At 52.8% G+C, this 22,518-nt stretch overlaps 1 protein-coding gene across 1 annotated transcript in view; it reads right to left on the reverse strand.

The window, feature by feature from the left end:
* Nucleotides 1-745: 745 nt before the first annotated feature.
* The window catches only part of FOXA1 (forkhead box A1), a 100,771-nt gene continuing 78,998 nt past the window's right edge, over nt 746-22,518 (reverse strand). Inside the window, exon 2 of the mRNA XM_069209147.1 lies at nt 746-6,316. Within this exon, the coding sequence (XP_069065248.1) occupies nt 5,075-6,316 (1,242 nt within the window). The 3' untranslated portion in view covers nt 746-5,074. The remainder of the gene's footprint in view (nt 6,317-22,518) is intronic.

Raw genomic sequence — 22,518 nt, forward strand, 5'->3', positions numbered from 1 at the left:
TCTACCTGTTCCATTTGTGAAGCCCACTGTATTGGGGCAGTTATTGAGCGCACACCCGCTGCACCCCCCACTTCAAGGAGGACCTTTTGTCCACCTTCAGATGCCTTCATCCAAATGCCTCTTTGCAGTAAGTTTATGTATAGAGCAGAAATAGTTTCTTTATTTTCTGGACGGGGAGAAACTTGTGCCTGTACTAACGCAGATGCAGTTACCGTAACTAGGACAGTAGTTACAGATGTTGTTCACGATTTGGTATTCTGTAGCTGATTTCCAGTGATAAAGGCCCTCATTTCGTGTCACAGGAGCACAAGCAATGTATAAAGCATTAAGAATCAAGGAGCATTTTCATTGTGCATATCACCCGGAATAAGCAAGCAAGGTAGAAAGAGAGAACAACACACTAAAGAATAAAGCACTGCACCCGCTCTATTTAGAGTAGATGCTCTGATGTCTTTTCTTTTGCAGTCTGTTAGGAACACCTCCTAGTGTGTAGGGGATATTAATGTTTTGTTTTTCAGAAGCAATCCCCCATTTTGGGACACTCACCAAGTTTTTTGTGCCTTCAGAGATTCCACAGGGTCAGCAGTGATCTTGTAATTTGGCAGGCAGTAGGCCAGTTGGTGTGGTCGGGTAGATTACCCTGCCACCATGACGGACAGTGGACTTCCTGCCCAAGTCAAAATAAGGCCCTAAGTTAGCTAAAACAACTACATTTGGTTTGGTACATCCCTGTGTTTTTGGAACACTCGCTTTACTGCCTTAGTAGAATCCCACATGGGTTATGTTTCAAAAGTAGCCGCCAGACAGACTTCTATGGCGTCTTTATTCTTTGTAAATCACTGAGCCAGCCATTCAAGTCTTTCCTTTATTCACCTTTTAAGTCAATGTTTCTTTTTCAATCACATTTACCTTTATAAAATTAACACAATCAGCATGTGAGCCCCATTTATTTATTAGAACATCATTTAAAGCAACTTCATCAGAAAAGTAACAAAATAAGGTGTAAACCATGCAATAAGTTAAGGGTTTTTCAAAATAAAATAGCAATAAAATCTGGTAGCATTAAGACAAGGGAAATAAGAAAACTCCTCCCTATCACAGGACTCGATCATGTGACCCCTGCGGACACTGTGTGACAGGAGAAAAGGACACACCCTGCTTCCTCATACATTGGGACCCATGTCTTCTTATACGAAGAGCAGTGCTTAATTTGTAAAAAATAAAAGTGCCAGGGCCCGAGGTATTTCACTGCGGTTACCCACCATACCTCCAAACATTGCCAAATACTAACTGTAAGACAAATGTGTGACATTTTGGACAATCGCAGGTCATATCAAGCTGTTAGGATGATGAGCTGATTTCATTTTTTAAAGAATATTGACCACTTTGTTGATGAGCTCTGCTCAATAGTAGACAGTGCCACCATGTGGTGGAGTGTCATATATAAGTGGCAGTGTTTAGAAAAAGTGCCAGGGCCAAGCACTGGCTAACCTCGGCTCAAATTAAGCACTGATGAGAGGGTAGGAAAAGGGAACGACCACTAATATCAAGTGACTGGAGAAGGGAGCGACCCGCGCCTCCTTGTACATGGGTAGGAAGAAGAAGAATTTTTCGCCCCAATATAAGGGGCAGGAAAGGGGAAACATAATTTAAAGGGCAGAAGATGCTCTTGGTGCACTCATACCATCAAAGTGGAGAAGGGAGCAATCCACATCTCTTGGTGCCTTGAAAAAAGAGAAACTCACTGTGCCTTAATAGGAACAAAAGAGGAAAGTCCTATGCTCCTTAATACCATGGAGAAGAGCCACGCCCCTTTACCTCTAGGGGCAGGAAAAGGAAAAGCCCCCTTCACACAATGCATAACATGTGACCGCTACTGCCACCTCATACCACGTGGCAGGAGAAGAGGAAAACAGATACACCTCACATGTAGGGGAAGGGAAAGCCCAACACACCTTCACATCAAGGAGCAGGACATTGGAAAGACCACACACCCCACATCAAGATACAGGAGAAGGGAAACACATTCACCCACACGTCAAGGGTTCTAGAAATTGGAAAAACCCTGCACATCAAATGGCAGGAGAAGAGAAAGCCGTACACCCTCACTTCAAAGGGCAGCAATAGAGGGTGCTCCACACCTCCTCACTTAGAGGAACAGGAACTAAAAGGTGCCCCACAGTCCCTCACATCAAAGGGTAGAAGAGGAAGCCCCACACCACCTCACATCAAGGGGAAGGAATAGAGGGTGCCCCCACACCACCTCACATCAAGGGGCAGGAATACAGGGTGTCCCACACTACCTCACATCAAGGGGCAGGAATAGAGGGTGCCCCACACCAGCTCACATCAAGGGGAGGAATAGAGGGTGCCCCACACACCTCACATCAAGGGGCAGGAATAGAGGGGGCCCCACACCACCTCACACCAAGGGGAAGGAATAGAGGGTGCCCCACACCACCTCACACTAAGGGGAAGGATTAGAGGGTGCCCCACACCACCTCACACCAAGGGGCAGGAATAAAGGGTGCCCCACACCACCTCACACCAAGGGGAGGAATAGAGGGTGCCCCACACACCTCACATCAAGGGGTAGGAATAGAGGGTGCCCCACACCACCTCACATCAAGGGGCAGGAATAGAGATTGCCCCCACACCTCCACACATCAAGAAATAAGAAAAGGTGTCCCAATCCCTAATACCATTGTGTGTGGAAAGCTCCCTGACCCCCTCATATAAACGCAAAGGAAATGTCCCCCTATTTCCAAGGGAAATGGATCATGCGCTGATTCTACTCATCAAGGGGTAGGTGAAGGGAAAGCCCCATCACCTCCCAATATATCACAGGAAAAGGTCTTTGTTGAACCATATCATAGTGCTGCAAACTAGAGGTCCAGTCACCCCCGAAACCCTAGGGAAAGGCTGGCACTCCTCATAGGATGTAGGGTGAAGGTCCTTGCCACCTCAGACCTTGGGGAAGGCCAATAGGCACCACCTCATAAGGGAGTAGGAGAAGACGGACCTTAAGCCCCTCGTAGTAAAGATAATAGAAGCTACCAACTCCCTCATAACTTGTGGAAAGAGGGAAAGATGCCCTGTCCTGCCCTCTGGTTCTTCCTTCCTCCTCCTACTAATTGTAGGACAACAAACTTCCTTTGCCAACACAGTGGCCAATAGAGAAGCTCTGTGTCCCCTTACAACCTCACAAACTCCCTCTCCCCTAAAACTATAGAGTACCAAAAGGAGCCTCTTCCAGGATTTCTCACACTATAGCCAAAGAAAGGCTCTGAGGCCTCCTGACCCCATAACGTAAGAAATACGCCTACATGCCTCCTCAAGAGAGACATTCCCAGGCCTCCTCACTCCATAGAGGAGTGGATCCCCCCAGACTTCCTGACACCATAGAGAAGGAGACATTTCCAGGTTTCCTCAAAACATAGACGAGGAGATACTCCCAGGCTTTCTCATACTAATGAGAAGGTGACACTCCTAGACTTTCTCACACCACGGAGAAGGAGACACTCCGATACCTCCTCAAAAGAGACACTCCCCGTCCTCCTCACACCATAGAGACACTTCCAGACTTCCTCAAACCATAGAAAAGGAGACACTCCCATACTTGCTCACACTGCACAGGAGACACTCCCACATCTTCTCAAAGGATACACTCCCTGGCCTCCTCACACCATAGAGAAAGAGGCACTACCAGACTTCCTCACACCATAGAGAAGGAGACATTCCCTGACCTCCTCACATCATATAGAACGAAACACTCCCAGACTTCCTAACACCATGCAGAAGGAGGGACCCCTAGATTCCTCACACCACAGAGAAGGAGACATTCACAGACTTCCTCACACCATAGAGAAGGAGACACTCCCAGGCTTCCTAACATCATAGAGAAGCAGATGCTTCCAGGACTTCTTGCATTGTAGAAAGAAGCTGTGTGCCCCCACAGAATACTGAAGGAGGTCCCCTAGGTTCCCTTACACCATGGAACAAAGATACTATCCACGCCCCTTACACTAAGAATGAAGAAAAGAGGATGCTGCCACACCCCCTCCCACCATGAGCTGTGGCAGGACCAAGGTCTTTGCCACCCAGACTGTGGGGTATCACAACAGCATTGACCTGGGCACATGATTGTGAGACCCGTCTGTGGCCCATCGCTCTACCATCACAGGCCAATCTCTGCATTTTGACCTATTTGGAGTTGGGTAACTGTAACCCATGTGGCACTTTTGTTAATAGCAAAGGAAAGAAATGCAGCCTTCCTCCTGGGACCCGGATTGGCCGGCTCCGCCGTCAACACTTGATACCATGAATGGGCGCAATGTAAACTGAAGGGTGGGTTGGTGGTCAGAGAAATATGTAACTATAGAGCCACAAAATGTAACATTCAAAGATGAGAGTTTGTACATGTATAATATATAACACATTCAGCAGATACAATGTACATTTCAGAATAGGTGGGGCTGCTCATGCCCACGCCCCAAGTCCAAGCAGTGTCTGTCCAAGGTTCTTCCTCAGAAAGGTTCCAGAGGGCGTTGCTTCTTCTGTGGTTTTATGGGTGTAAATATGCAGAATTCCAGTCAAATAAATAGCTGTGAACCCACTGGGGTTACACTGGGGGAGGGACAGGGGCAGAACCACCAACCCGTTTTAGTAACTTCAACAAGCCTTCAGGAGCCTCTGCCCTCTATCCAACCCTTGGATCACCGGGCTGCCATTATGGCTGCTCAGAGCCACCAGAGGAGAGACTTCCTGTTTCATTCTTACTTCAGCTTGAAGCAGGTGGGGCAAACTCCAGAGAAATCAATGCCTTTGAAAGGCCTGTAGGGCTGGGCTAGTGTCACTCATAACTCAGGTAGCATCTGAAATGTGGCGGACTCTGTCCTAGCTCTACTAATCTTTCAGAAGCAGCAGCCTGCAGTGAATTGTCCCTCCTTACTTATCACTCTCTGAGTACTGCTGTGATGTAACAAACCTCCTCTGGTGGAAGGCGAGCTGTGAAGTACTGAGGGGTAGCCCACCTGGAGAGAATCGACTAGACCAGGGTGGACATGGACAGGACCTAAGACGTGTTGAGGAGTTGCCTAGAGTACAGGCCCTGGTAATAGGAAGGCTCCAGGGCGGATGGCTCGATAGCTCCCCTGGAGGACATAGAGCTGCTGCCCAGGGGGATGGAGGGCAGGGCAGCCCCGTAGGACGAGTACTGCTGCAGTGCCTGCTCGTAGGCCTTGAAGTCCAGCTTGTGTTGCTGCTCTGAAGAGGACATGAGGTTGGTGATGGAGAATGGATGGTTGAAGGCGTAGTGTGGGTCCCCCTTCAGATGGAGTTGGGACTCGTGTGCTAAGAGGTGGTGCGGATGAGAAGAGTGAGCGGGGTGAGATCCATGAGTTATGGAGGATGGACCTCCAGAAGATGCAGACGCAGGCTTCATCTCGTGGCTTGGGTTGTTGTGGTCCTGGGCCCTGGGGCTGCTGGAGGCACTGGATACTGGAGAGACAGAATCCATCTGATTGACCCTACTGTGTCCCTGATGCAGGGGTGAAGCAGAACTGGAGTTTGTGGTTCCTGAGGGGTCTTTTCTGCCCTCTGGACCACCCTTGAAGCCCCCTGCCTGCCTGTCACACTTGAAGCGCTTCTGCCTGCGGAGGTAGCAGCCGTTCTCAAACATATTGCCCGAGTCGGGGTGCAGGGTCCAGTAGGAGCCTTTGCCAGGCTTGTCCGGGGAGCGGGCCACCTTGACGAAGCAGTCGTTGAAGGAGAGCGAGTGGCGGATGGAGTTCTGCCACCGCTGCTGGTTCTGGCGGTAATAGGGGAAGAGGTCCATGATCCACTGGTAGATCTCGCTGAGTGTCAGCATCTTGCTGGGGGCTTGCTGTATGGCCATGGTGATGAGCGAGATGTAGGAGTACGGGGGCTTGGCGTGGGGGTAGCTCCTGCGGAAAGTCTTGGTGTCCCTGCTCCGGTTCAGGTTGTTCGAGGCGTAGCCGATGGGGCTGAGACTGGAGTACGAGCTCAGACCATTCATGGAGGCCTGTGGACCAGACATGGGGTTCATGCTGCTGGGGCTGACGGAGGTGCCCATGGTGGGCCCAACAGCAGACATGCCATTCATGGGCCCGGTGGAACCAGGGTGCAGGCCAGACAACCCGCTGGGGCTCAAGCCCGGATTGGCGTACGACATGTTGAAGGAGTTGGAGGCCATGTTCCCGCCGGAGTTCATGGATGTCATAGTCATGTAGGTGTTCATGGTATTCATGGCGCCGAGGCCTGGGTTCATGCTGCTGACGGGGACCGAGGAGTAAACCTAAAGGAGAAGAAGACGAGACATTGGTGAGCTCAGAGACCCAAGAGACACAGTCAAAGACTCAACAGTTCCAAGAGACCAGAGGAACAGCACATCCAATGACTGGGGATAACATTGTATATAACTCAGAGGTGACACAGACACGTGGACTCAAGGTCCCAGAGACCCGGGGGATACCACATACACTGATTATGGGGTCACCATGCTTCATACCTGGCAGGGTTCACACTCAGAGCCTGGGGGGCGAGCTTAAGTAACCAGAGATGATATTATATCCAGGGATTGTGTGATATGTTTATATAACTCAGAGATGACACAGACCCAGGCATTCAATGTCTCAGGGACCCAGGGGGATACCACATACACTGATTATGGGGTCACCATGCTTCATACCTGGCGGGGTGGTCACACTCAGAGCCTGGGGTTTGGTAGCTAAAGTAATCACATCTGGTAATACATCAGAGATTGTGTGATGACATGTTTATATACCTGAGAGGTGGGACAGACCCAGAGATCCAAGGTCCCAGAACGACAGTTGAACAGACCAATAGGAGAGGAGAGCTGACTCACAATACCTGTGTATGACTATAGGACTCATTTTTTATTTATGACTTTTTATGACACAAGGCTGGCGAGACCTAAAGATAGCACCAAAGGGAGAAACGGGTTCAAGAATCAGGGGACCAGAGAGCAGAGGACACCCAGCCCAAGGGAGGTCAGTAACCTCACAGGCTGGGCAAATCAACCAAAGAGGGGACATTACACGGGGGATATTCAGCCCCAGAAGATTCATCAAGATGTCACACAATGCAGAGCAGCAAGTAAAGTTGCAGCACAGCCTTTTGTGTAAGGGAGGGAGCTGAAGGGAGACAAACTCTGAGACCATAGGAGGAAACAGAACCAGAGACCAAGGGACCATGGAGGAAACTGACCAGAGACCGAGAGAGGAAACAGAGCCAGAGACCGAGGGACCAGGGGAGGAAACAGACCCAGAGCCTGAGGGACCAGGAGAAGAAACAGACCGAGAGACCGAGGGACCAGGGGATGAAACAGACCCAGAGACCAAGGGACCAGGGGATGAAACAGACCCAGAGACCAAGGGACAAGGGGAGGAAACAGAACCAGAGACCGAGAGGACCAAGGGAGGAAACAGAGCCAGAGACCAAGGTACCAGGGGAGGAAACAGACCCAGATACCGAGGGAGGAAACAGAGCCAGAGACTGAGGGACCAGGGGATGAAACAGAGCCAGAGACCAAGGGACCAGGGGAAGAAACAGAGCCAGAGACCGAGGGACCAGGGAAGGAAACAGAGCCAGAGACCAAGGGACCAGGGGAGGAAACAGGCCAAGAGAACGGGGGACCATGGGAGGAAATAGAACCAGAGACCAAGAGACCGGGGGAGGAAACAGACCCAGAGACCAAAGGAACAGGGGAGGAAACAGAACCAGAGACCGAGGGACCAGAGGAGGAAACAGATCCAGAGACCGAGGACCCAGGAGAAGAAACAGAGCCAGAGACCGAGGGTCCAGGGGAGGAAACAGACCCAGTGACCAACGGACCAGGGGAGGAAACAGACCCAGAGGCCAAGGGACCAAGGGAGGAAACTGACCCAGAGACCAAGGGACCAGGGGAGGAAACAGACCCAGAGATCAGGGGAGGAAACAGACCCAGAGACTGAGGGACCAGGGGAGGAAACAGACCCAGAGACCAAGGGACCAGGGGAGGAAACAGACCCAGAGATCAGGGGAGGAAACAGACCCAGAGACCTAGGGACCAGGGGAGGAAACAGACCCAGAGACCGAGAGAGGAAACAGAGCCAGAGACCGAGGGACCATGGGAGGAAACAGACCCATAGCCTGAGGGACCAGGGGATGAAACAGAGCCAGAGACCAAAGGACCAGGGGAGGAAACAGAACCAGAGACCGAGGGACCAGGAGAAGAAACAGACCAAGAGACTGAGGGACCAGGGGATGAAACAGAGCCAGAGACCGAGGGACAAGGGGAGGAAACAGAACCAGAGACCGAGGAACCAAGGGAGGAACCAGAGCCAGGGACCAAGGGACCAGGGGAGGAAACAAACCAAGAGACCGAGAGACCAGGGGATGAAACAGACCAAGAGACCGAGGGACCAGGGGATGAAACAGACCAAGAGACCGAGGGACCAGGGGATGAAACAGACCCAGAGACCGAGGGACCAGGGGAGGAAACAGACCCAGATACCGAGGGAGGAAACAGACCAAGAGACCAAGGGACCAGGAGAGGAAACAGACCCAGAGACCAAGGGACCAGGGGAGCAAACAGAGCCAGAGACCAAGGGACCAGGGGAGGAAACAGACCCAGAGACCGAGGGACCAGGAGAAGAAACAGACCCAGAGACGAGGGACCAGGAGAAGAAACAGACCCAGAGACCAAGGGACAAGGGGAGGAAACAGAGCCAGAGACCGAGGCACCAGGAGATGAATCAGACCAAGAGACCAAGGGACCAGGGGAGGAAACTGACCCAGAGACCGAGGGACCAGGGGAGGAAACAGACCCAGAGACCGAGGGACCAGGGGAGGAAACAGATCCAGAGACCGAGGGACCAGTGGAGGAAACAGACCCAGAGACCGGATGACCAGGGGAGGAAACAGAGCCAGAGACCAAGGTACCAGGGGAGGAAACAGACCGAGATACCGAGGGAGGAAACAGAGCCAGAGACCGAGGGAACAGGGGAGGAAATAGAGCCAGAGACCGAGGGACCAGGGGAGGAAACGGAGCCAGAGACCAAGGGACCAGGGGAGGAAACAGAGCCAGAGACCGAGGGACCAGGGGAGGAAACAGAACCAGAGACCGAGGGACCAGGGGAGGGATCAGACCCAGAGACCGAGAGAGGAACCAGAGCCAGGGACCAAGGGACCAGGGGAGGAAACTGACAGAGAGACTGAGGGACCAGGGGATGAAACAGACCCAGAGACCAAGGGACCAGGGGAAGAAACAGACACAGAGACCGAGGGACCAGGGGAGGAAACAGAGCCAGAGACCAAGGGACCAGGGGAGGAAACAGGCCAAGAGAACGGGGGACCATGGGAGGAAATAGAACCAGAGACCAAGAGACCGGGGGAGGAAACAGACCCAGAGACCAAAGGAACAGGGGAGGAAACAGAACCAGAGACCGAGGGACCAGGGGAGGAAACAGATCCAGAGACCGAGGGCCCAGGGGAGGAAACAGAGCCATAGACCGAGGGACCAGGAGAAGAAACAGAGCCAGAGACCGAGGGACCAGGGGAGGAAACAGACCCAGTGACCAACGGACCAGGGGAGGAAACAGACCCAGAGACCAAGGGACCAGGGGAGGAAAGTGACCCAGAGACCGAGGGACCAGGGGAGGAAACAGACCCAGAGACCAAGGGACCAGGGGAGGAAACAGACCAAGAGACCAAGGGAGCAGGGGGGGAAACAGACCAAGAGACCGAGGGACCAGGAGAAGAAACAGACCCAGAGACCAGGGGAGGAAACAGACCCAGAGATCAGGGGAGGAAACTGACCCAGATACCGAGGGACCAGGGGAGGAAACAGATCCAGAGACCGAGAGAGGAAACAGACCCAGAGACCGAGGGACCAGGGGAGGAAACAGACCCAGAGCCTGAGGGACCAGGGGATGAAACAGAGCCAGAGACCAAAGGACCAGGGGAGGAAACAGAACCAGAGACCGAGGGACCAGGGGAGGAAACAGACCCAGAGACCGAGGGACCAGGGGAGGAAACAGAACCAGAGACCGAGGGACCAGGGGAGGAAACAGACCCAGAGACCAAAGGACCAGGGGAGGAAACAGATCCAGAGACCGAGGGACCAGGGGAGGAAACAGACCCAGAGACCAAAGGAACAGGGGAGGAAACAGAACCAGAGACCAAGGGACCAGGGGAGGCATCAGACCCAGAGACTGAGAGAGGAACCAGAGCCAGGGACCAAGGGACCAGGGGAGGAAACTGACCGAGAGACTGAGGGACCAGGGGATGAAACAGACCCAGAGACCAAGGGACCAGGGGAGGAAACAGAGCCAGAGACCAAGGGACCAGGGGAGGAAACAGAGCCAGAGACCGAGGGACCAGGGGAGGAAACAGACCCAGAGACCGAGGGACCATGGTAGGAAACAGACCCAGAGACCAGGGGACCAGGGGAGGAAACAGAACCAGAGACCAAGGGACCAGGGGAGGAAACAGACCCAGAGACCGGGGGACCAGGGGAGGAAACAGAACCAGAGACCAAGGGACCAGGGGAGGAAACAGACCCAGAGACCGAGGGACCAGGAGAGGAAACAGATCCAGAGACCAGGGGAGGAAACAGACCCAGAGACCGAGGGACCAGGGGAGGAAACAGACCCAGAGACCGGATGACCAGGGGAGGAAACAGAGCCAGAGACCAGGGGACCAGGGGAGGAAACAGACCCAGAGACCGAGGGCCCAGGAGAGGAAACAGACCCAGATACCGAGGAAGGAAACAGAGCCAGAGACCGAGGGACCAGGGGAGGAAACAGAGCCAGAGACCGAGGGACCAGGGGAGGAAACAGAGGCAGAGACCAGGGGACCAGTGGAGGAAACAGAGCCAGAGACCGAGGGACCAGGGGAGGAAACAGAGCCAGAGACCGAGGGACCAGGGGAGGAAACAGAGCCAGAGACCAGGGGACCAGGGGAGGAAACAGACCCAGAGACCGAGGGCCCAGGAGAGGAAACAGACCCAGAGAACGAGGGACCAGAGGAGGAAACAGACCCAGAGACCGAGGGGCCAGGGAGGAAACAGAGCCAGAGACCAAAGGAACAGGGGAGGAAACAGAGCCAGAGACCGAGGGACCAGGGGAGGAAACAGACCCAGAGACCTAGGGACCAGGGGAGGAAACAGAGCCAGAGACCGAGGGACCAGGGGAGGAAACAGAGCCAGAGACCGAGGGACCAGGGGAGGAAACAGACCCACAGACGGATGACCAGGGGAGGAAACAGAGCCAGAGACCAAGGGACCAGGGGAGGAAACAGACCCAGATACCGAGGGAGGAAACAGAGCCAGAGACCGAGGGACCAGGGGAGGAAACAGAGCCAGAGACCGGGGGACCAGGGGAGGAAACAGACCCAGAGACCGAGGGACCAGGTGAGGAAACAGATCCAGAGACCGAGGGACCAGGGGAGGAAACAGAGCCAGAGACTGAAGGAGGAAACAGAGCCAGAGACTGAGGGACCAGGGGAGGAAACAGAGCCAGAGACCGAGGGACCAGGAGAAGAAACAGAGCCAGAGACCGAGGGACCAGGGGAGGAAACAGACCCAGAGACCGAGGGACCCGGGGAGGAAACAGAACCAGAGACCGAGGGACCAGGGGAGGGATCAGACCCAGAGACCGAGAGAGGAACCAGAGCCAGGGACCAAGGGACCAGGGGAGGAAACTGACAGAGAGACTGAGGGACCAGGGGATGAAACAGACCCCGAGACCAAGGGACCAGGGGAAGAAACAGACCCAGAGACCGAGGGACCAGGGGAGGAAACAGAGCCAGAGACCAAGGGACCAGGGGAGGAAACAGGCCAAGAGAATGGGGGACCATGGGAGGAAATAGAACCAGAGACCAAGAGACCGGGGGAGGAAACAGACCCAGAGACCAAAGGAACAGGGGAGGAAACAGAACCAGAGAAAGAGGGACCAGGGGAGGAAACAGATCCAGAGACCGAGGGCCCAGGGGAGGAAACAGAGCCAGAGACTGAGGGACCAGGAGAAGAAACAGAGCCAGAGACCGAGGGACCAGGGGAGGAAACAGACCCAGTGACCAACGGACCAGGGGAGGAAACAGACCCAGAGACCAAGGGACCAGGGGAGGAAACCGACCCAGAGACCGAGGGACCAGGGGAGGAAACAGACCCAGAGACCGAGGGACCAGGGGAGGAAACAGATCCAGAGACCGAGGGACCAGGGGAGGGATCAGACCCAGAGACCGAGAGAGGAACCAGAGCCAGGGACCAAGGGACCAGGGGAGGAAACTGACAGAGAGACTGACGGACCAGGGGATGAAACAGACCCAGAGACCAAGGGACCAGGGGAAGAAACAGACACAGAGACCGAGGGACCAGGGGAGGAAACAGAGCCAGAGACCAAGGGACCAGGGGAGGAAACAGGCCAAGAGAACGGGGGACCATGGGAGGAAATAGAACCAGAGACCAAGAGACCGGGGGAGGAAACAGACCCAGAGACCAAAGGAACAGGGGAGGAAACAGAACCAGAGACCGAGGGACCAGGGGAGGAAACAGATCCAGAGACCGAGGGCCCAGGGGAGGAAACAGAGCCATAGACCGAGGGACCAGGAGAAGAAACAGAGCCAGAGACCAAGGGACCAGGGGAGGAAACAGACCAAGAGACCAAGGGAGCAGGGGGGGAAACAGACCAAGAGACCGAGGGACCAGGAGAAGAAACAGACCCAGAGACCAGGGGAGGAAACAGACCCAGAGATCAGGGGAGGAAACTGACCCAGATACCGAGGGACCAGGGGAGGAAACAGATCCAGAGACCGAGAGAGGAAACAGACCCAGAGACCGAGGGACCAGGGGAGGAAACAGACCCAGAGCCTGAGGGACCAGGGGATGAAACAGAGCCAGAGACCAAAGGACCAGGGGAGGAAACAGAACCAGAGACCGAGGGACCAGGGGAGGAAACAGACCCAGAGACCGAGGGACCAGGGGAGGAAACAGAACCAGAGACCGAGGGACCAGGGGAGGAAACAGACCCAGAGACCAAAGGACCAGGGGAGGAAACAGATCCAGAGACCGAGGGACCAGGGGAGGAAACAGACCCAGAGACCAAAGGAACAGGGGAGGAAACAGAACCAGAGACCAAGGGACCAGGGGAGGCATCAGACCCAGAGACTGAGAGAGGAACCAGAGCCAGGGACCAAGGGACCAGGGGAGGAAACTGACCGAGAGACTGAGGGACCAGGGGATGAAACAGACCCAGAGACCAAGGGACCAGGGGAGGAAACAGAGCCAGAGACCAAGGGACCAGGGGAGGAAACAGAGCCAGAGACCGAGGGACCAGGGGAGGAAACAGACCCAGAGACCGAGGGACCATGGTAGGAAACAGACCCAGAGACCAGGGGACCAGGGGAGGAAACAGAACCAGAGACCAAGGGACCAGGGGAGGAAACAGACCCAGAGACCGGGGGACCAGGGGAGGAAACAGAACCAGAGACCAAGGGACCAGGGGAGGAAACAGACCCAGAGACCGAGGGACCAGGAGAGGAAACAGATCCAGAGACCAGGGGAGGAAACAGACCCAGAGACCGAGGGACCAGGGGAGGAAACAGACCCAGAGACCGGATGACCAGGGGAGGAAACAGAGCCAGAGACCAGGGGACCAGGGGAGGAAACAGACCCAGAGACCGAGGGCCCAGGAGAGGAAACAGACCCAGATACCGAGGAAGGAAACAGAGCCAGAGACCGAGGGACCAGGGGAGGAAACAGAGCCAGAGACCGAGGGACCAGGGGAGGAAACAGAGGCAGAGACCAGGGGACCAGTGGAGGAAACAGAGCCAGAGACCGAGGGACCAGGGGAGGAAACAGAGCCAGAGACCGAGGGACCAGGGGAGGAAACAGAGCCAGAGACCAGGGGACCAGGGGAGGAAACAGACCCAGAGACCGAGGGCCCAGGAGAGGAAACAGACCCAGAGAACGAGGGACCAGAGGAGGAAACAGACCCAGAGACCGAGGGGCCAGGGAGGAAACAGAGCCAGAGACCAAAGGAACAGGGGAGGAAACAGAGCCAGAGACCGAGGGACCAGGGGAGGAAACAGACCCAGAGACCTAGGGAGCAGGGGAGGAAACAGACCCAGATACCGAGGGAGGAAACAGAGCCAGAGACCGAGGGACCAGGGGAGGAAACAGAGCCAGAGACCGAGGGACCAGGGGAGGAAACAGACCCAGAGACCGAGGGACCAGGTGAGGAAACAGATCCAGAGACCGAGGGACCAGGGGAGGAAACAGAGCCAGAGACTGAAGGAGGAAACAGAGCCAGAGACTGAGGGACCAGGGGAGGAAACAGAGCCAGAGACTAAGGGACAAGGGGAGGAAACAGACCCAGAGACCGAGGGACCCGGGGAGGAAACAGAACCAGAGACCGAGGGACCAGGGGAGGGATCAGACCCAGAGACCGAGAGAGGAACCAGAGCCAGGGACCAAGGGACCAGGGGAGGAAACTGACCGAGAGACTGAGGGACCAGGGGATGAAACAGACCCCGAGACCAAGGGACCAGGGGAAGAAACAGACCCAGAGACCGAGGGACCAGGGGAGGAAACAGAACCAGAGACCAAGGGACCAGGGGAGGAAACAGGCCAAGAGAATGGGGGACCATGGGAGGAAATAGAACCAGAGACCAAGAGACCGGGGGAGGAAACAGACCCAGAGACCAAAGGAACAGGGGAGGAAACAGAACCAGAGACCGAGGGACCAGGGGAGGAAACAGATCCAGAGACCAAGGGACAAGGGGAGGAAACAGAGAACAGATCAAGGACCTGGAAGTAAACAGCATATTCAGAGGCTGAGGACACACAAAGGTGTATTTTTTTATTAATTTGAAATAACGGTCATGTGACAGAAACGAGTGCAAGGTATAACATTGGGATTTATGTCCAGTGCTGACCCTAAAGCCCTGACCGAAGAGGGGGAGGTGCTATGCACTGCTTTCTGTTACTTCTTTTGTGTGAAAGAGGCGCTCCATGGGTGCTGCATGGGCTTTCTCATGAAACCTCCATCCTTTGTGACGCGAAGACCTACCTGCTAGCATGTGGAGACAGCGCTTTCCACCAGAGCGTCTCTTCGAGGCTGCTCTTCATATTGAGAAATACTTTTATTTCTCCAAACTTTATATGTGTGGGTGTGCTGCCTTGTGCCGCACACATACAACGTTGGACAAGTATTGAACTGTTTCGAAGGATAATATTTTGCACAGGAAGCGCCCCCATGCAGTACAGAGCCTCTGCCTGGCACCACACACACACAGCCTTGATGCTCGTGTGTTGGTGTTTGTTTCTGGCTCATGGGCAGCGCCGCAAGAGTGAAAACTGCGCTGTTCTGCTCTCTCCCTCTCACACAACTCTGATTGCTGTGTTGCACGAAAGGTTAGCACATCTGCCCAAGCGAGCACTGCAAGTGACACTTTAAGGCTCGGACCGGATTGCAAAGCCCTTTGCCTGGCGCTGTGCCTTGCTGTTGGTGGTGGGTTAAGGCAGTGGTTGGTGCACACACTTTTCACCACCATACTGTGAAAACAGGATTCGAGTGATCCTAATCTGTGACAAGAATGCTTCTGTATATCAGTTGTGGGGCATTTTTTTCTCATGTTTTGTGTTGTGTGTTGTGCTGCCTTATCTGTGATGAGACTTACTGTTTTCATGCGATGTGCCGTTTTGTTTTAATTGCATTACGTTGCTTTGTGCATGTTACTGTGTTATGTTCTGCTGTTTGCATTAGCTGTGTCAACAAATGTTGCTACATTCTCTGCAAAAAGCAGCACATGACTTGGAGGTTGTGTGAGAAGGTAGCCTCTTTCTAGCCTTGTTACCCCCACTTTTGGCCTGTTTGTGAGTGTATGTCAGGGTGTTTGTCACTGTTTTCACTGTCTCACTGGGATCCTGATAGCCAGGCCTCAGTGCTCATAGTGAAAACACTATGTTTTCAGTATGTTTGTTATGTGTCACTGGGATCCTGCTGGTCAGGACCCCAGTGCTCATAGGTTTGTGGCCTATATGTATGTGTCACTGGGACCCTGTCACACAGGGCCCCAGTGCTCATAGGTGTGCATGTATATGTTCCCTGTGTGGTGCCTAACTGTCTCACTGAGGCTCTGCTAACCAGAACCTCAGTGGTTATGCTCTCTCATTTCTTTCCAAATTGTCACTGACAGGCTAGTGACCATTTTTACCAATTTACATTGGCTTACTGGAACACCCTTATAATTTCCTAGTATATGGTACTGAGGTACCCAGGGTATTGGGGTTCCAGGAGATCCCTATGGGCTGCAGCATTTCTTTTGCCACCCATAGGGAGCTCTGACAATTCTTACACAGGCCTGCCACTGCAGCCTGAGTGAAATAACGTCCACGTTATTTCACAGCCATTTTACACTGCACTTAAGTAACTTATAAGTCACCTATATGTCTAACCTTTACCTGGTATTGGTTAGGTGCAAAGTTACTTAGTGTGAGGGCACCCTGGCACTAGCCAAGGTGCCCCCACATTGTTCAGAGCCAATTCACTGAACTTTGTGAGTGCGGGGACACCATTACACGCGTGCACTACATATAGGTCACTACCTATATGTAGCTTCACCATGGTAACTCCGAATATGGCCATGTAACATGTCTATGATCATGGAATTGCCCCCTCTATGCCATCCTGGCATTGTTGGTACAATTCCATGATCCCAGTGGTCTGTAGCACAGACCCTGGTACTGCCAGACTGCCCTTCCTGGGGTTTCACTGCAGCTGCTGCTGCTGCCAACCCCTCAGACAGGCAGCTGCCCTCCTGGGCTCCAGCCAGGCGTGGCCCAGGATGGCAGAACAAAGAACTTCCTCTGAGAGAGGGTGTGACACCCTCTCCCTTTGGAAAATGGTGTGAAGGCAGGGGAGGAGTAGCCTCCCCCAGCCTCTGGAAATGCTTTGTTGGGCACAGATGTGCCCAATTCTGCATAAGCCAGTCTACACCGGTTCAGGGACCCCTTAGCCCCTGCTCTGGCGCGAAACTGGACAAAGGAAAGGGGAGTGACCACTCCCCTGACCTGCACCTCCCCTGGGAGGTGTCCAGAGCTCCTCCAGTGTGCTCCAGACCTCTGCCATCTTGGAAACAGAGGTGCTGCTGGCACACTGGACTGCTCTGAGTGGCCATTGCCACCAGGTGACGTCAGAGACTCCTGCTGATAGGCTCCTTCAGGTGTTAGTAGCCTTTCCTCTCTCCTAGGTAGCCAAACCCTCTTTTCTGGCTATTTAGGGTCTCTGTCTCTGGGGAAACTTTAGATAACGAATGCAAGAGCTCATCGGAGTTCCTCTGCATCTCCCTCTTCACCTTCTGATAAGGAAACGACCGCTGACCGCGCTGGAAGCCTGCAAACCTGCAACATAGTAGCAAAGACGACTACTGCAACTCTGTAACGCTGATCCTGCCGCCTTCTCGACTGTTTTCCTGCTTGTGCATGCTGTGGGGGTAGTCTGCCTCCTCTCTGCACCAGAAGCTCCGAAGAAATCTCCCGTGGGTCGACGGAATCTTCCCCCTGCAACCGCAGGCACCAAAAAGCTGCATTACCGGTCCCTTGGGTCTCCTCTCAGCACGACGAGCGAGGTCCCTCGAATCCAGCGACACTGTCCAAGTGACCCCCACAGTCCAGTGACTCTTCAGCCCAAGTTTGGTGGAGGTAAGTCCTTGCCTCACCTCGCTGGGCTGCATTGCTGGGAACCGCGACTTTGCAAGCTACTCCGGCCCCTGTGCACTTCCGGCGGAAATCCTTCGTGCACAGCCAAGCCTGGGTCCACGGCACTCTAACCTGCATTGCACGACTTTCTAAGTTGGTCTCCGGCGACGTGGGACTCCTTTGTGCAACTTCGGCGAGCACCGTTTCACGCATCCTCGTAGTGCCTGTTTCTGGCACTTCTCCGGGTGCTACCTGCTTCAGTGAGGGCTCTTTGTCTTGCTCGACGTCCCCTCTCTCTTCAGGTCCAATTTGCGACCTCCTGGTCCCTCCTGGGCCCCGGCAGCGTCCAAAAACGCCAAACGCACGATTTGCATGTAGCAAGGCTTGTTGGCGTCCTTCCAGCGGGAAACCACTTCTGCACGACTCTCCAAGGCGAGAGGGATCCGTCCACCAAAGGGGAAGTCTCTAGCCCTTTTCGTTCCTGCAGAAACCTCAGCTTCTTCTGTCCAGTCGAAGCTTCTTTGCACCCGCAGCTGGCATTTCCTGGGCATCTGCCCATCTCCGACTTGCTTGTGACTTTTGGACTTGGTCCCCTTGTTCCACAGGTACCCTAGATTGGAAATCCACAGTTGTTGCATTGCTGGTTTGTGTCTTTCCTGCATTATTCCTCTAACACGACTATTTTGTCCTTAGGGGAACTTTAGTGCACTTTGCACTCACTTTTCAGGGTCTTGGGGAGGGTTATTTTTCTAACTCTCACTATTTTCTAATAGTCCCAGCGACCCTCTACAAGGTCACATAGGTTTGGGGTCCATTCGTGGTTCACCTTCCACTTTTGGAGTATATGGTTTGTGTTGCCCCTATCCCTATGTTTCCCCATTGCATCCTATTGTAACTATACATTGTTTGCACTGTTTTCTAAGACTATACTGCATATTTCTGGTATTGTGTATATATATCTTGTGTATATTTCCTATCCTCTCACTGAGGGTACACTCTAAGATACTTTGGCATATTGTCATAAAAATAAAGTACCTTTATTTTTAGTATAACTGTGTATTGTGTTTTCTTATGATATTGTGCATATGACACTAAGTGGTACTGTAGTAGCTTCACACGTCTCCTAGTTCAGCCTAAGCTGCTCTGCTAAGCTACCATTATCTATCAGCCTAAGCTGCTAGACACCCTATACACTAATAAGGGATAACTGGGCCTGGTGCAAGGTGCAAGTACCCCTTGGTACTCACTACAAGCCAGTCCAGCCTCCTACAGGTTCCTGTTCCAACAACCACTCACCACTGTCTACTGTGTCCAAATCTCACTGCTCCAGATTTTCAACTACTTAAGCCAGCGGTTCCCAACCTGTGGTCCCCGGACCCCAGGGGTCTGTGACACATTCCCAGGGGAGGCACATCTCCAGCTGGGACCTCTGCAAAACGCCTACGTTTTTAACAGTTATTGTTCCTTTTCTGCACAACTTTTAAAAGTACTGCAAAGTTCCTTGTGCATCCAGCATCTTTCAGGCAAAAAGAAAAGTGTCAAGATAACTCTGGTGATTAATGCACCTGCTGGAGAGAGATGGGACTTTTGTCTAGTGTCAGTTTTGACTCACCTGAGGTAGCACAGAGGGTTAATATGCCTGCTGCAAAGAACGTGTATCACACAAAGAACAGTATTTTATGTGCATAGCAGTGGGATGCTACTTTTGTTAGAGGTTCTTTTGTTTCTGTGCAGTTCATAAGTTACAATCATAATCTAGCCCAGTGAGCTACGAGCTGCCATCAAAGAGCTGCGTGCAAACTGCACGGTACAAATTAAAAGGTTATGTTTTTTCCCAGTCTTTCATTATCCTTATGCTGCTAAAAAGTGTGCTTGCGAAGAAATAAACTCTTGTTACTAAAGACAACCCTAAGTTATGCCCTGAATCCTGAGTTTGTGCTTCTCCAGACCAAGCACTCCTAGAAAATGCCACCCGTGTGGATGACGTGAATCCTACACCTCGTAGCCCCCTTTGTCTTACGTAGCAGTTTCCATACACTGACTAACACACGATGAATCAGTTTCTGTATGTGTGTGATGTGAAGTGCTCCTACACCGTACACCGTACACTGGTGCTAGAAAACACATGAATTACATGTGACGGAGAGGCTGTGGAGACATGAGAGGCCCTTACGGTTTTACTTCTTCTCCCCACCACATATTTATGTGAAAAAGCTTTCTCAGATCTTATGTACCTAAAAAATAAATACAGAAATCGCTCTGGAAATGTTGAATCTGACCCGAGGATTCAGCTTTCCTAAATAAAACCAAATAATGAAAAGTAAGTCCCAGAAATGCAGCGCCAACCTTCCCATTAACATTTTCCTATTTTTGCCTATTTTTTCAATATAAAATAATTATATCTTTAGTAATTCGAGTATTTGTTTGGTATGTGCTTGTTTGTGTACTTTTTGCAAATTACTGCTTTAATGTTTGAAATTTAAATTGTACAAATTGCCACGGTGTCCCCGGCTTCTGGTAATGATTCAGTGGGGGTCCTCAGGAATCAAAAGGCTGTGAACCATTGACTTAAGTCATCAGTCAGCCCAAAACTGTGGTGGAGACTGTCTTAACTTATAGCTCTCAGTGCTCACTTGATGTGATACAGGCCGTGTCTTAACTTAGAGCTCTCAGTGCTCGCTTGATGTGATACAGGCCGTGACTTAACTTAGAGCTCTCAGTGCTCGCTTGATGTGATACAGGCCGAGTCTTAACTTAGAGCTCTCAGTGCTCGCTTGATGTGATGCAGCCCGTGTCATTACTTAACTTAGAGCTCACAGTGCTCACTTGATGTGATACGGCCCTTGTCTTAACTTGACTTAGAGCTCTCAGTGCTTGCTTCATGTGATATGGCCTGTGTCTTTACATAGAGCTCTCAGTGCTCGCTTGATGTGATATGGCCGTTGTCTTTACATAGAGCTCTCAGTGCTCACTTGATGTGATACAGGCCGTGTCTTAACTTAGAGCTCTCAGTGCTCGCTTGATGTGATACACCCTGTGTCTTCACATAGAGCTCCCAGTGCTCGCTTGATCTGACACCCTGTGTCTTCACATAGAGCTCCCAGTGCTCGCTTGATGTGATACGCCCTGTGTCTTCACATAGAGCTCCCAGTGCTCGCTTGATGTTATACGCCCTGTGTCCTAACATAGAGCTCCCAGCGCTCGCTTGATGTGATACGGCCCATGTCCTAACATAGAGCTCCCAGTGCTCGCTTGATGTGATACGCCCTGTGTCTTCACATAGACCTCCCAGCGCTCGCTTGATGTGATACGCCCGTGTCCTAACATAGAGCTCCCAGTGCTCGCTTGATGTGATACACCCTGTGTCTTCACATAGAGCTCCCAGCGCTCGCTTGATGTGATACGGCCTATGTCCTAACATAGAGCTCCCAGTGCTCGCTTGATGTGATACACCCTGTGTCTTCACATAGAGCTCCCAGTGCTCGCTTGATCTGACACCCTGTGTCTTCACATAGAGCTCCCAGTGCTCGCTTGATGTGATACGGCCCTTGTCTTAACTTGACTTAGAGCTCTCAGTACTTGCTTCATGTGATATGGCCTGTGTCTTTACATAGAGCTCTCAGTGCTCGCTTGATGTGATACCCCTGTGTCTGAACATAGTGCTCTCAGTGCTCGATTGATGTGATATGGCCTGTGTCTTTACATAGAGCTCCCAGTGCTCGCTTGATGTGATACGGCTCATGTCCTAACATAGAGCTCCCAGTGCTCGCTTGATGTGATACAGGCCGTGTCTTAACTTAGAGCTCCCAGTGCTCGCTTGATGTGATACGCCCTGTGTCTTCACATAGAGCTCCCAGTGCTCGCTTGATGTTATACGCCCTGTGTCCTAACATAGAGCTCCCAGTGCTCGCTTGATGTGATACAGGCCGTGTCTTAACTTAGAGCTCTCAGTGCTCGCTTGATGTGATACGCCCTGTGTCTTCACATAGAGCTCCCAGCGCTCGCTTGATGTGATACGGCCCATGTCCTAACATAGAGCTCCCAGTGCTCGCTTGATGTGATACGCCCTGTGTCTTCACATAGAGCTCCCAGCGCTCGCTTGATGTGATACGCCCCGTGTCCTAACATAGAGCTCCCAGTGCTCGCTTGATGTGATACACCCTGTGTCTTCACATAGAGCTCCCAGCGCTCGCTTGATGTGATACGGCCTATGTCCTAACATAGAGCTCCCAGTGCTCGCTTGATGTGATACACCCTGTGTCTTCACATAGAGCTCCCAGTGCTCGCTTGATGTGATACGGCCTATGTCCTAACATAGAGCTCCCAGCGCTCGCTTGATGTGATACGCCCCGTGTCCTAACATAGAGCTCCCAGTGCTCGCTTGATGTGATACGCCCTGTGTCTTCACATAGAGCTCCCAGCGCTCGCTTGATGTGATACGGCCTATGTCCTAACATAGAGCTCCCAGTGCTCGCTTGATGTGATACACCCTGTGTCTTCACAGAGAGCTCCCAGTGCTCGCTTGATGTGATACGGCCTATGCCCTAACATAGAGCTCCCAGTGCTCGCTTGATGTGATACGGCCTGTGTCCTAACATAGAGCTCTCAGTGCTCGCTTGATGTGATACGCCCTGTGTCTTCACATAGAACTCCCAGTGCTCGCTTGATGTGATACGGCCTATGCCCTAACATAGAGCTCCCAGTGCTCGCTTGATGTGATACGGCCTGTGTCCTAACATAGAGCTCCCAGTGCTCGCTTGATGTGATACACCCTGTGTCTTCACATAGAGCTCCCA

This window comes from Pleurodeles waltl, chromosome 9 (genome assembly GCF_031143425.1).
Source record: "Pleurodeles waltl isolate 20211129_DDA chromosome 9, aPleWal1.hap1.20221129, whole genome shotgun sequence".
Classification (NCBI taxonomy): domain Eukaryota; kingdom Metazoa; phylum Chordata; class Amphibia; order Caudata; family Salamandridae; genus Pleurodeles; species Pleurodeles waltl.